Below are 15,663 nucleotides of genomic sequence, written 5' to 3'. Positions count from 1 at the left end.
AGGTTCGAATCTCAGAAGGGTATGGCTGACTGATGAGAACAAATAAGTTTGAAATGATCATATCTGTCTCCCTTTATTCTTAGTTAGCAAGCCAAAAAATGTACATGCACACACACACACACACACACACACACACACAATATCTACCTTTCTGTTTCATCAATTCAAACATTTAGATGTTATTTTGTAAGATCCTGAATTCAAGGTAATGTTTGAACATTTCATCCAGACAAGAGAAGCCCAAAGTACTGAGAGAATATTTAACCCAATTTGGTTAATCTCCTTTGCTTGAGGCTTGTCTAACTAAACTAAGTCAATAAAACTTTGTCCACAGACACACACAGCTCTCAGCACACAACCTGCCTGTCCCAAAATGGAGTGCTGCAAATATATTTTTGGATTAGTTTTCTTTCTCTACACAGGTATGTTTCTTTTTTGCTGCTTTTCAGAAGAATTGAGATAATAGAACTCTCAGAAATATTATCATATTTAATGAGTGTTGGACTGAACCTTGGAAGTTTGAATGGACATACACTTGATAACTGCTTGATGTTACTAACTTTATATATAAAATACTAAATAATTACATTTCTGTTTCTAAAACCTTACATTGCAATGAAATCTGATTTTGCTAAATGTTTTACAGTCCCAGGAACTAATGGTGCTAAGAGAAACTGACTGACTGCCCGATTTAATGTAAAATGAGATGTGAGATTTTCTGTACCTAAAACTTTGCAAATTGTGTCCTGTCTACTATGTAACTTTCAGTAATCTAGGAACCGCTCATATAAAGTGAGCACACATATCATATTCTCTGTGAAAATTTAATATCATATATCGTATTGCATCTTCTATTAATATTTATTACTCTTGGATTATATTCCTCTTCTTTTCTAATACATGTCTCTGGGTTGTTTAGAAATAATGTTACTGGGCAGGCAGGTTACAGGGCTAGATTTAATTAATGGTGGGGCAACTCCATCTTTTGTCAAAAAACGCAAATTGTTGCAGAAGAGGCGCAAGCTAAGTATGTTTCATATTACAAACAAGTTCTAGGTAAGTTTACTAGCTAGACAATACTTTCTTAAAAGGGACTCAAAATGCTTTTGAATACAACAAAGCTGACAGCAGGAACATGTGACTACAGTAATTCAGCAGCCATTTTAATGGCCCTTGGAGCGTTCTTCATCCTAAACCAGAAAGAAGCTAGAACTTCCATTATACGATAATTTTCAACTCACCGTAATTGTGTTTTGACTTTTATTTAGCAGATTGTTGAATATTCCAGATGGACAAGGTTTCTATCACTTAGGGTTTTTTTCTCTCCTGTTTCAGTAGCTTCCAATCACCAATTCACTACAGTGTCGGGTGCTGAAGACCATTATCAACAGGAATGGATAGGGAGGATTCTGGAGGCTGGAAATAAAACAGCAGCTTTGCTCTTCTAAGCCTATTAAGACCTAGTCCTAGGCTTTCTCCTGCTTAAATAGAAAATGCCTAAGACATATCATTCGTACCCAAGTTCCACCAGAGAAGAAAGGTAGAAACAAAACAAATGCTAATTTCCCAAAGGTGACCTTTCATTTGGCTCAACAATGGCTCAGCAGTTTGCGATTGCATAAGGTTTACTGGAGACATTGCTTAAAACGTAGCCAAAATCAAGCCAGCGGAGAAAAGGACACTTACCAGTGAAACAAACAATAGCATACAGGGACTCAAAAATCTCACAATCTCTTCTTTTCCCCTTGGATAAATTTATGAAAGTGCTCTTGGGACAAAAAGTTAGCGATGAGCCTGATGACGGCACTGCCTTGAAAAACATGGGTTTGCGGTCTCTTCCCCATTTTATCTCCTGGCCTGGAAAGTGAAGATTATCAAGACTCTTCTGAAGGAGACAGAATGCCCCTCACTTCACCTGAGGCAGCAGCTGGTTTTCAGAAGAGATGGCATCTAAATACCGTTGCTTCTTCAAAAGACAGCGATAACTACATATGGAAGTGCAAGGAACTCAAGAAGAGAGTCAGTTTGGTCTAGTGCAGGGGTCGGCAACCTTGGCTCTTTTATGACTCGCGGACTTCAACTCCCAGAATTCCTGAGCCAGCATAGCTGGCTCAGGAATTCTGGGAGTTGAAGTCCGCGAGTCATAAAAGAGCCAAGGTTGCCGACCCCTGGTCTAGTGGTTAAGGCACCATGCTAGAAAACAGGACACTGGGAATTATAGTACTGCCTTAGGTATGAAAGGAGGGACTTTGGGCCTGTCATTCACTCTCAGCCCAACTCACCTTGCAGGGTGTTTTTTGTGGGGGAAATAGGAGGAGGAAGGAGTATTGCTATGTTCACCATCTTGAGTTATATATAAAAATAAAGGCGAGTTAAACCAAAACTAAACAAGAAGGAAAGGGTGTGCTGACATTATTTCTCTTGCAAATACATATACACTTATTTGGTACCTGAGGCAATTATTTTTTATCTAACTCGGTGCTTCTCAATAGACACACTTATAAAACCAGCAGAATTGTTTAGAAGGGTTCCATATCAAGTACTACAGAAAAATCGGGCATAATGTCAGGTTCTTCCTTTGCCGTAATCATTCCATTCACCGTAGCCCTACTCTGTCATTTTCATAAGAATCCTAGGAATTGTCATTCCATTTGCATATTTATCATCCCTTGCTTGGGGGATCAAACGTTCATCTGCTGGCCTGTCATTCTAGTTCTGGGGGCCATGATTCCAGTTCCAGGAATGTCACCCTCTCACAATCACTCTTATTCTGCCACTCAGATCACCATATAATAACTTTTGGTAAAACTTCTTTCTCAGCTGCCACTGGAATAATTAAAGTTTTTCCCCAAGTGTTAATTTAACCCTTTGCACTAATGTAATTCTTGCATATTCAGGCAATCTGCAAACTTTACCTTCTGGTACGTATACTTCCCTGCATGTGTAGAAGAAGGAAGCTTGTCATCTGGTGAAAAGTATGTGTTTGGTGTTTTTACTATCTCAATTCGTCTCACCTTTTTTTCCTTTCAGTTCAAGGAGGTATTCTGGATGATTATGTAAGGACAGATGGTGCTTGGATCCTTGGTCAAGAATCCACCACCTATAGAACTTTAACTAAAACAGCTTGTGGTTTGAAATGTGAAACTGAAACAGCATTTACCTGCAGGTAATCATAGTATTTCCGCATTTTGTGAAAGTTGCTCAAATGTTTTGATTGTTGCTGATTGTTATCTGAAATCTCCCTTAGAGACTAATGACAGTTGTTAAGTGAGTTTTGCCCCATTTTACGACCTTTCTTGCCATAGTTGCTAAGTTAGTAACATGGTTGTTAAGTGAATCGGTGTTCCCCATTGACTTTGCTGGTCAAAAGGCCGCAGAAGAGGATTTTATGCCTCTGGGACACTGCAACCGTCATAAATACATGTTAGCGGCTGAATTTTGATCATGTGATCATGCCGATGCTGCAACGGTCCTAAGTGTGAAAAAGTCATAAGTCACTTTTTTCAGTGCTGGTGTACCTTTGAATGGTCACTAAATGGTCACTAAATGAATGGTTGTAAATTGGGGGCTACCTGTATTAAGGACCCTTACGATTTTTGTATTGAATTGTGATTGGTTTCTGGTAGTCGATACCACTATGCAACTATGTTTTGACATAATAACAATCTCATGACTTTTTAAATATGCCTCTTCTTTTGCAGGTACCGCATTAGTAAAAATTAGTAAATGAATCCTCAGAATTATGCATTAAGTACTGACATTTAATCTGCTACTCCATTAGGACTGATCCATCACAGCTTGAACCAGTGAAAGAAGGAGATTCTTTTGCTCCTTAGCAATTCTTCCTCTGCTCCAAATCTAGATTTCCAAGTAAATTTAGTGAAGGTATAAGGGATACAGAAGAAGAGGAGAGCCATTACCGTTTATCTGATCTAGGTTAGGTTTAATGCTGCTGTGTTATGATTGTCAACATTCTTTTGCTTTTCATGTATTTTATTTCTGTTATTTTTATGGTAAGTTGGAATGTGCCTCCAAACTGGGCAAATTATGCCTCTAAATAAAATGCAAACCAACACTTTAAAGTGACAGCATCCCTCTTCTCTGCCCTTTCTACAGGGCATTTCTATTTATAGCGAAAGAGCAGCAATGCATTACGCTGGCCGACAATACTAAAACAGCGGGTGTGTTCAGAAAAGCAGGGGCCATTCTCTTTGAAAAACGAAGTAAGTGTACACTTTTGGATATTATGCCTTTTGCAGTTCCTTATGCGACGTAACGATTCATGAAATTTGGAGGAATTGTTAGTTGAGGTAGTATGAATTTTGCAGGTGATGTCCAGGGAATCTTGACTTCAGGAGAAAAGACTATAAGGTGATTCAATTCAAGGCATTGGTTGTGATATGGTAAAACATGGAATCAAGCAAGAAATTGTTTATCTGCAGTTGTTTCAAAGCCTGCTATATGTAAACCAATCAGTAGCCATGTAAGATTTACAATCAACAGCCATGTAAGATTTACCCATCAGTAGCCCATGTAAGTTGAAAAATGCAGAAGGCATTACAAGATAGTCGTGGATGAATGCAAGATGTTGATGGCGTTTCTGACTGATCCACATTCTGACATCCACAGGTAGTCCTCAATTTAGCAACATAAATTCTGGGCTAAATTGTGGTTGTAAGCCAAGGACTACCTGTAGTTTTGTTCAGTGATGTCTGACTGCCAACAAAATGACATTGTTTGCCCCCTCTTTTTCAGTGTCTCACACACACACACCCCAGTCCAATACTATTTTGTGAGATTGGGATACTCCATGAATTAGTTTTAAGGAGCATAGGAGTCTACAACACAGGAGGAAATGGTCCTCTTAATCAAAATTGACAGTCACCCGCTATATGTTTGTTTTTCTTGGTGTCCTTTATGTCCCTTACTGTATTGCAGTTGGAAAGAGAAGCTGATGTAGTCACCAATGTTGGGTTTAAAGCAGCCCTTCATTTCATTTGGATAATCACTCATTTGTTGCTCAGCTCAATTTTCTATTCTGTGCTCAGAGAATGAGCATCAGGAAATCAGAGCATTAGAAAAAAGTAACCTAAATTTGGTTTGATTTACATTTTTGTTGAATTAATATTAGAACTGATTTAATATAATTATTCTCTAGTCACCTACTTCACATTGCATTCCCCCTGAACTATTGTAATTAAAACACCCATCTGGTAATACTTTTGAGACCATAGCTAGAGGTAGAAGCTAACCAACCTGGGCAGAGCTGAAAAAAGCTAACCAGCATTAGGTCCAGCATTTAGATGGGAGACCACCAGAAAAATCTCTGGATTGCAATCTCGATTGGCAAATGTTAAAAAAAAAAAGCAGAAGAAGATAATGACATACTTTTTCCATGTTGTAGCCATGTGGTCCTTAAAAATCAAGCTCAGCTTGAAAGAATCTTTACCTTTTAAATTACGTTTGTTAAACATTTTGCTTGTAATCCAAGGTTTGCAATTCCATGATCTCAGGTTGTGATCGCCTAATTAAACTGAACATGAAGGCCACATGTTAAAAGTGTTCAACCTGGGTGGAGGTCCATCTGTAAACAATGATTTTTCTTTGGCGAAAGGGTGCTCTGTGATAACAATAGCGATTCTTAATAACCACATTTTCTTTCAGTGTATCTCCTGGAGTGCAGAATTGGAAACGGAGTGGACTACAGAGGAACTGAATCAAAAACACAGAATGGTGTACTATGTCAGAAATGGACCGAAAACAGCCCTCATAGACCCAAGTATGACCTTTTCCTATCTCAGTAAAATGGCCTTCGATTTTCTATAGCCATATGAATTTAGAATGATTTGACCTGAATTTTTGTAGGAAATGTGTATAGCACAATTCAGCAAAAATGAGCCATGGCTAAGGCTGCAATCTTCTGCTTGCTTACTTGAAAGGAACTAACTATATTGAATTCAAGAGAGCCTTCTGAACAGAGATTTTTTAAAAAAATATTTTGTAATTAAGCTTCTAAATCACCCATCTCGCTGAGGCGACTCTAGGATTTGCTTTCTTGTCCCATTAATAAGAGCAGGTTTACTGAACAGACAGTTTTCTGGAAGTGCATAGAATATAGTGAAGCATATTAGTGTGCCACAACTAGAATTTCCATTGGCTTCTCTCTGTTCCCACATGCTGCAGAAAATATGATTAAATGCTAATATATCTGAACTCCAGCTGTATGAAGTAGCTGTTACTGTTTTTTTAAAGCTATCCCCAAAAGTTTTGAATTAGTACATGTTCAATACCTTTTAAAATACTTTTTTATTATCGCTCTCTTATTCACTTCACTTAGAGGACAGAAAGGCCTGGAGGAACGCTGTCCATGGGGTCGCGATGGGTCGGACACGACTTCGCAGCTAACAACAACAACAAATTCACTTATTACAAAATTACCATAATGAGCAATGGCTTCTGGCCAATTCTTTCTCATCTTGAAAAAAAAAAGCTAAAACCATTTCTGAATCATGGCCAGGAAAACCTCATACAGTGGATGAGCATGATGTTGTTGTTGAGATTGTTGCTGTTGTTAAATGACACTTTTCCAAGTAGTTAAAAGTTGCAAGACAGTACTTAGTTTGACTAGGAGGACAATTTGAGAGATATATAAAAAATGGTATATGGTATAATTAAGTGCTTTTCAAACTTGGTAAATTTAAGATGTGTGGACTTCAACTTTCAGAATTACCCAGGTAGCATGCTGCAGTTACCTGTGTAGAATATTGGTGAAAGCAATAGTATAAGCAAGAAATAAATGCTTTTACGTATGTGAAGTCTCCAAAGAGAGGCAGCTGTCTTTCCCTTAAAACCCTCCCCTCCTTTCCCCCAGTTGAGATGGGGAAAAGGTGGGCAACTTCAGCTCTAGTGTCCTCTCCTGTTTAGAGTGCCGGAAGCCTTAACAAGTTAAACACTTATTGACTGAGTCCTGTTCACATTTCTTTGTCTAACCTAATGTTATTCAGAGTGAGCGCCTGATACTCGTCCCAGCTTCTGCCAACCTAGCAGTTCGAAAGCACATAAAAATGCAAGTAGAAAAATAGGGACCACTCCGGTGGGAAGGTAACAGCGTTCCGTGCGCCTTTGGCGTCTAGTCATGCCGGCCACATGACCACGGAGACGTCCTCGGACAAGCGCTGGCTCTTCGGCTTTGAAACGGAGATGAGCACTGGCCCCTAGAGTCGGAAATGACTAGCACGCATGTGCAGGGGAACCTTTACCTTACCTTAATGTTATTCAAAGAACGTGTAAAAAATCTAGGACCCATTTACTCCAGTGAAAGTGAAACGTCCACATTCAGATCGGTTTTATTTGCAAAGTGGTGGCCATTGCAGCATCTCTGGGGTCATACGATCATGATTTATGATGCTCTCTGTCAGCTTCCCCCAAGAAAAGTCAGTGGGGAAGCCTACAGGAAGTCAGAAGTTGCCCCCACTCTGGCTGCTTTTTTGCCTGCCTGTGATCGTTCTGTTTATCTGTTTAGGTCTTTCTTCTTTAATAAAATGATGTTTTCTTCTTTAGTTTTCAAAGCAAAGCGATAACAATGCCATAAAGAAAATTAATGTTCATTCTGGTCAAATCAGACTTCACTACCTTTCTCCCAAAGGATGATTAAATGAGTCACAACGTTGTCTAATATAACTTAATCTTTTGAATCTCTAAGAAAAAAAGGTATGACTTATGTAACAATAGTCTTGTCTTTTGTTTTCATTAGGTATACACCGTTTCTTTACCCTAATGCTTCATTAGAGGAAAATTACTGCAGAAATCCGGATCGTGATGTGAAAGGTCCCTGGTGCTATACAACAGATCCTAAAACCAGATTTGATTATTGCAACATTCCTGAATGCGAAGGTAGAATTGCACACAATGGAATTTTAGTTCCTCAAGAAAATTTTGAATGCAAAGTATTGTTCTTTTTAATGATGTATAGGTAGACAACCTATACACTGTACAACAGGGGTGTCAAACTGCCGGCCCGCAGGCTGAACATGTCACGGGGAAAACGCGCCCACCCCATTGCCGGCAATGGGGAAAACTTCCGATACTTCGCGTGACATCGTGTGATATTGCAAGTTTGACAAGTCTGCTGTACAAAATTTAGAAAAAATATTTAGGAAAAAAGTAAACATTGGAGTAGCACTTTCTTATTCAAGTGTAAGAGAGAACATGAAATAATGCTAGGTATTTATTTAACAACCAATAATTGAATAGAACAATTAATCAGTGGAACGACCTGCCTTCAGAAGTTGTGAATGCTCCAACACTGGAAGCTTTTAAGAAGAGACACGACAACCATTTGTCTGAAATGGTATAGGGCACAGGTCTGCAACCAACGGCTCCGGAGCTGCATGCGGCTCTTTCAGCCATCTCCTGCGGCTCCCAGTCCTCTGCCATGTGCAGTCAAAAAAAAAGTGGGACTAAAAAAGTTCAACCAATCAATTCAAATATGCAGGGTAGGTGCATATCTCGCCTTGGCTCCACTCTTCAGTCAAACCCTGTTCTGCGCATGTGTGCATGTATGCGCATGCGCACATATTTTTTGCGGCTCCCAGTTTTTCATTTTGTGAGGGAACAAGTTCCGAGTGGCTCTTTCACTGTTTCAGGTTGCTGACCCCTGGTATAGGGCTTCCTGCCTGAGCAGGGGGTTGGACTAGAGGACCTCCAGGGTCCCTTCCAACTTTGTTGTTGTTGTTGTTATTCTGAGTAAGTGCCCACTAGACATGATGTTATTTCATTCTTTTTTTTATGGTCACTAACCAGGATCACAAAGAAAATAAACAAATGTTTATTTTCTATTTCAAATAAAACAAAGTGCAAACATAATTATAACAATATCAATGAAGCAATCAAGGTGGAATGATAATTACTTAAATCTAATTAATCTATGTATGTTTCATGATACAGAACAGGTTATATTAAATTGCAATATATTTATTCTCGAGGATCGTGTAACTTCTCTAACAATAGCATTTCGTAAATAGAAATAGTTTGATAATAATGAAAATGGTAATATTTTAAAACATTTACAACTAACAGAAGTTGAAACATTTGCAAACCTAGGATGATTCAAATGTTGTTATATTTAAAAGTTACTGTTATGTTTAAGCTATTATTAGTCAATAAATAAATTAGCAGAGAAAAATTGTGTATTAGCCCATATCTGATCACCCCCAAACGTGATTCTCTTAAGATAAAAACAAGAAAAATCATTCCATAAATCAAAACACATTGTCAATAGGTGTGTTTGCCTGTAAGGCCTAGAACTCACAACCTCTTGGTTTCTAACCTTACCTGATGCCTTCACATTACACCAAACTGGCTCTCACCATAGCGTAAATTAAGCATCTATAAAGACAAAATGAAAAGATTAATGTATAAATTTTTGTTTAGATTGACTTAGTTCAAAGCAATTTGAAGTATGAATCCTGACCATTCTAGATTCCTTCTAAAATGAGAAATCTCATCGCTGAGCAACCTAGGATAACAGATCCCATTTCAGACAGAAGAACACTTGGGCATCATGATTCCTACCATCCAGAGGGCAGGGGAAAAAAAATCCTGTAGGATAAACCTGCTTGACTCACGGATATTTATCCTTACAGACAAGTGTATGCACTGCAGTGGGGAAAACTATCGAGGCAAAGTTTCCACCACGGAATCTGGGCTCACATGCCAGGCGTGGGCTTCCCAAGAGCCCCATGCTCACGGGTACATTCCTTCAAAGTAAGTCTACAAGCTTCAGTTTCACTCGTGGACCCTTATTAGAGACGTATGGGGAAAAGTGAAAGTGTGTGTGGGAGACAAATCATTTCAGGTAACTGTTGTCCTTGAAAAGGAAAATAAGAGCATATATTATTTTTTTAATGTAATGTATTAAGTAGCACACCTGGTTCACTGGAAAGACTTTTACTCCAAATTTCATTAAGGGTGACTGAAAGTAGCATTTTTTTTTTCATCTGTATCATAACTAAAGGTTTTGGCATCTAATAAATAAGTTTTCGGTTGCTGTGTTTTTTTTTAGCTTAGATATGTGGTCTGAACAGAAATAATGTAATTTAGCATGCAGAGATATCTGCCCAGAGGGCAGGTGGTTAAAAGAAGTCAAGATGCTAGGTGTCAATAAAATAAAAGCCATTGTCCCTTTTTACACATTACCATCGATGCATTCAGTCACACTAGCCTTACTGTCTTGGATTTTGGAACACACACACATAATCCCCAACACCCACGTTTACATAGTTTTCTGAGGTGATATTGGGCTACATCCAAAGGAAATTCTGGGGATTCAAAGGGAGTTTTTCCTTTTTCTCCTCGGCCTTTATTTCCCACATATCAAATCTGCTCTGAGTAATCTCTGAAGAGATTAACAGGAAGAAATTTGAGATCAGAGAATGTGGTACTGTGGAAGAGGAATACAGGAATACATTATCTTGGCTGAACACCATTCTATCAACACTGAAACACCATTGGGTTCAAATTGAAACACCATTGGGTTCAACCAAACCTGTCAAGAGATGGTTAGGAAGACATTTCTATCTTTTCATCCAATATTCAGATTCCCAGAAAAGAATTTGATATCAAACTACTGCCGTAATCCTGATGGTGAGCCACGTCCTTGGTGTTTCACCTCCCTCCTGACGAAACGCTGGGAATTCTGTAATATTCCACGGTGCGGTAAGTATCATTTATGTAATTACTGACCTGCAATAATCACAATATAGTAACAATTCTGTGGAGAAAACAATGTTTTAATTGTTTGGGGGGGAATTCTGTGATCTCACTTTTATAAACGTAAAACATATACACAAGTGGCTTTTCAGAAAATAGCACATATATTCTATTTGTCTATATAGCATGTATATTCCATATGTCTATATTTTTAAAGTAGTCCTCATTTAGTAACAACAAATGGGACCATCAATTGTTGTTAATGAAGTGGTCGCTAAGTGAAACTGCTTATGATTTTCTTCAGCTTTCCTTTGCTTTACAGACCTGAAAAGGTCCAAGGATTGTTCACAAAGTTACTTTTTTTATCATTGTAGTAAGTGCAAATGGTCACCAAATTAAGCAGTCACTAAATGAGAACTACCTGTAATTTTTTTTTTCATATGGAGTAGCTTTTTTGGCCTTTCACCTCTGGATTGCCAGGGCCTTGCAATTTTTAGCATACAGAGTCTGAAGGTGCTGATTTATTTTGCATTACCTTTGCGGATATAGCTACACCTCTGCCAGCTATTACGGGCCAACAGTGCCTTGTAGGAAATGGAGAAGATTACCGAGGAAATATAGGAGTGACTGAAACAGGAAAAACCTGTCAATCATGGGCATCCCAAGAACCTCATGCCCATGCAAGAAGTCCAGAAAACTACCCTTGCAAGTATGTTAAACAACTCTGTCATCACCTTGTTGCTACGGTAAAGAAAAAGGCAAGGCATCTTGAAAGAAACAACAGTTCAGTTATTTTGCTTCTCAGATAACAATAGCAATATACCACTTCACACAGTGCCTTACAGCCCTCTCTAAGCGGTTTACAGAGTCAGAATATTGGCCCCAGCAATTTGGGTCCTCATTTTACCAACCTCAGAAGGATAGAAGGGTGAGTTAACCTTGAGCTGGTCAGGATCAAACTGCTGGCAGTGAGCAGTAAGTTAGCCTGCGATACTGCATTCTGCAATAGTGGCGAATATCGGATGTAGGATGAGGGTGAAGGTTCGTGAGTTAAACAAATTTCAACCAGAGAATTCTGTTCGAAATTCAGTCTCAGGTTCATTCTGCTACCTCAGAACTTGGCAGAGATATCATATCTGCCAACTAGTATGCAACTTGTGTTAGGCATCTTAAAAACTAATTGGCTTTCCTCATATTGAAGGCTTCCAGTTGGTGCCAGCTGATTATTGTAAGTATTGAAGCTGAATTCATTTAGCTAGTAGATCTCATAGAAGCTAAATATTAAGACCTGCTTAATATTTGGATGGAAAACCACTAAGAAATCCCAAGATGTTTCCCTTTCTCTTTCATTCTCCCAAATACTGGAAGGAGTTCATGATTTTAGTGTTGCTAAAAATACCCCAAATGGATGTGTTGATATAGTCAGGGGTCAGGTTCGTCTGAAGGAAGGCTTCACATTGACCTTAATTTGGGGAAGGCTTGGTCTAAGAAGCTAATGCTGCCCAAAGGACATAGTTACACTTAGCATCTTTCAAATAATAAGTAGTTCCATATTGTGCCAAGCTACAACATGGCTTATTTATTTATTTATTCTTGGCTTTGTTTGATGCATGCATCTTTCAATCACGGTGCATCATTAATTGTTCATTAATTCACTCAATTCTATAAATGCCCATCATAGATAATGACTCTGGTTGGCTTATAATTTAAAAAATTACAGTAAAAATATTTAAAAGAGCCTTGGTGGAACAGTGGGATGATGCCTCCTTAAGTAACACCAGCTGCCTGCAATTATTGCAGGTTCGCATCCCACCAGGCTCAAGGTTGACTCAGCCTTCCATCCTTCCGAGGTAGGTAAAATGAGGACCCAGATTGTTGGGGGCAATAAGCTGACTTTGTAATAATGCCGCTTGGGGGCCCCCCGAAAGCCCTAATAAGCAGGCATATACATAGAATGAAGGCTATTGCTAAGCACGTTTGATTTGTGCTTAGATTGTAAGCCGCTCTGAGTCTTCGGAGAAGGGCGGGATATAAATGGGATAAAAATATGTTTTAAAATAATAAAAATAACAGAAACATCCAAAATAAATATACATAGCAGCCAGGATACTTGGTCAGTTAGCAATACAGCCAGGAAATGGTCCCCTTAACACATTCAGTGCATCAGGAATGGGAATACAGGCAAATTTTTAGAGCCTTAGGAAAAGCTAACAAGATTGGGGCCATTCTAATCTCCAAAAGAAGGACGGGAGCGACTGTGGAAAAATTTCTAACAAATAACAAATTATACTTGGAGCAGCCCCCATGGCTTCCTTAACAAACGCTCATTGAAAAATCCTTGTTATGAACCCAACCATTGCATTAAAAATGGGTGCAGAATCAGATTGAAATCTGAAACTTAATGAAGACTTTTGCTTTATTCAATACCTGTTTTCAAGTTAGTAACTCAGACTTCATGTTATAGCAATGTTTACCTCTCTTGTTCCCTTAAACTTTTCTTACTTTTATGCACATTTTATTTCAGAGGTTTAGAAGAAAACTATTGTAGAAACCCTGATGGAGAGACTAAGCCTTGGTGCTATACAACTGACCCAAATACTCGATGGGAATACTGCAATATTGCTACTAAATGTGATGAGGTCATCACAGTTACTGGTAAGAATATTTGTATTTGTGTAATTGAGAAAGGGACGAAGTAACTAAAATGTTTTGAACTTTTAAACAAAACTCTAGGAAAGTAAAGGTGCAAAACTAAAATAAAGTTGAGAAAAAGGCAATAGAAATAGACTTGGCAAGTTGTGTGAATTCAATATGATTCATGTACAGCATGTTTTAAATTCAGATGTTATGCTTATATCTATTTCATATTAGTGCTTATTTACATAAAATGACAGGATCAGTTCGAAATTTTGATAGAAGTCTTCTAATTTTAGAAATAGTCAGCTATTAAGAGGACTGTGAGAAGAACTTTCTTCTGGCTAAAATATTTTGGATAGTGGCTTGCAACTGCTACACACTTGTAAAACAGAATTGACTACGTATTAGTAAATAAATAATGTATTGTCACCGATCTATAACAAAAATTGGAAGGCTTGCTCTGTTTTTACTATACAGTTATGTGAGAATGGGACATTGATAATAAGGCTTTTGAAACAAAGACGATACTATGATTTCCCACAAGTTGGTTTTATTTCTGCTTTTTTCCTTTAATGTAGCTGCTGCCCCTGCTGTTCCTCCCCAGATACCTCCACAAGTACCTCAACAGGTTGATGATTGCTATTATGACAATGGCTCAAATTATCGGGGTACTGCAGCAGTGACTACCACAGGGAAAAAATGCCAAGCATGGATTTCTATGTGGCCCCATCGTCACTTAAAGACACCATCTGCATTCCCAGATGCGTAGGTTTCTTGAAGTGTTTGTTATCTGTTGTGTGTGCTCACCATTCAATGTCAAAATTCCCCTGGGTACAAAATAGCCTTGTTCAGGTAATACATAACAGGAGCAGCGAACTGTCTCTCCTCTCTCCAAGTGATCTCAGTACATAGCTGATCTCCACATGCAGAGATCCATTAGGAATCCTTTCTGTGAGCAATCATGCTATGCACTTGGGCAACCAGCATCTCAGAGATACTCCAGCCCTATCTACAGAGAGGAAGAACTTGATCCTTCTTGACTGTTCTTCCACTTGATTGTTCTTCTACTTCACTTTGGATAGAATGGGACTTCATATGAGTGTGATCAAGCACAAAGCTCAAATACTTTGGCCCCAAATGAGAAGAAAAGACTCATTGGAAAAGTCCCTGATGTTGGGAAGGATTGAAGGCAAAAGGAGAAGAGGACAGCAGAGGGGGAGATGGTTAGATAGTGTGTGTCATTGATGCAATGAACATGAATTTGGGCAAACCTGGGGAGATAGTGGAGGACAGGGTGGCCTAGTGTGCTAAGGTCCACGGGACCACAAAGAGTCAGACATGACATAGCAACTGAACCCCCCTACAAACATGGGTGTGATAAAACCTGCAGGGCGATGAGATAGTGTTCTATATATTTTTATAACTACGTAATGCTTAAGAAAAAGGGAACAATATGGGACAAAGGGGAAGCCGCACATCTATCAGAACATGGAGATTTGTTGGCAGTTTTATCTGAAAATTTGACAGGAAAAAACTTTTTTTGCCTCTACAATTGACAGTAACATTTAATATGACTATTATAAAGACATAAACAAGTATTAGATGGCAAACTTGTAGAATATTGTTCTGAGAAAATGAGAGATGCCTTTCTAAACATACGGTCTTCATAATTCATTCTTTGTCTAGGGGAGGGGTAGGAAACCTTGGCTCTTTTATGACTCATGGACTTCAACTCCCAGAATTTCTGAGCCAGCTATGCTGGCTCAGGAATTCTAGGAGTTGAAGTCCATGAGTCATAAAAGAGCCAAGGTTGCCTACCCCTGGTCTAGGGATATTCTCAGCATCCCAAGAAATATGCATGATGGACTTCCATCCCCAAGTTGCCCTTGTCTGCTCTGTAACATAACAATTAACTCACTTTATGCATTTATTAATAGGGACTTGAGAAGGAACTATTGCCGAAACCCTGATGGTGACAAAGCACCCTGGTGTTATACTACTGATCCTGAGACAAGGTGGGACTACTGCAATCTACAGAAGTGTGCAAAACCGGAAACTTTGCAGACATTGACACTAAACATGGGTATGACTTCTCCTCTTCTCCTAGAACAAACAACCAGGGAAAAGCTAATCTTAAACTGTGAATGACGCTGTTTTCAATGCAGAAAAGAGTGACTCAGTGGCTGGAGATAACTCCACCTCAAGCCATGAAGTTTTAAAGGGACCATTAGCAATCCATAGCCAAGCTCACTGTTCTTTCTATTATGTTCTATTAATTTTTCAGATAATTATTTCTGAAAAAATTATGCATAAGAA

General features: G+C 38.7%; 1 protein-coding gene across 1 annotated transcript in view; it reads left to right on the top strand.

Moving 5' to 3' along the window:
- Positions 1-373: 373 nt before the first annotated feature.
- Positions 374-15,663, top strand: part of PLG (plasminogen) — a gene marked incomplete at both ends in the record, with an annotated part of 29,569 nt that continues 14,279 nt past the window's right edge. The window contains 11 exons of the mRNA XM_083372943.1: positions 374-422; positions 3,031-3,166; positions 4,117-4,223; positions 5,665-5,779; positions 7,754-7,893; positions 9,645-9,765; positions 10,598-10,716; positions 11,260-11,419; positions 13,235-13,377; positions 13,926-14,112; positions 15,285-15,430. Of these exons, the coding sequence (XP_083229069.1) occupies positions 374-422; positions 3,031-3,166; positions 4,117-4,223; positions 5,665-5,779; positions 7,754-7,893; positions 9,645-9,765; positions 10,598-10,716; positions 11,260-11,419; positions 13,235-13,377; positions 13,926-14,112; positions 15,285-15,430 (1,423 nt within the window). The remainder of the gene's footprint in view (positions 423-3,030; positions 3,167-4,116; positions 4,224-5,664; positions 5,780-7,753; positions 7,894-9,644; positions 9,766-10,597; positions 10,717-11,259; positions 11,420-13,234; positions 13,378-13,925; positions 14,113-15,284; positions 15,431-15,663) is intronic.

The sequence above is a fragment of the Vipera ursinii genome (assembly GCF_947247035.1).
Source record: "Vipera ursinii genome assembly, chromosome: 1".
NCBI lineage: Eukaryota > Metazoa > Chordata > Lepidosauria > Squamata > Viperidae > Vipera > Vipera ursinii.
This window is presented reverse-complemented; position numbering and strand designations above follow the sequence as displayed.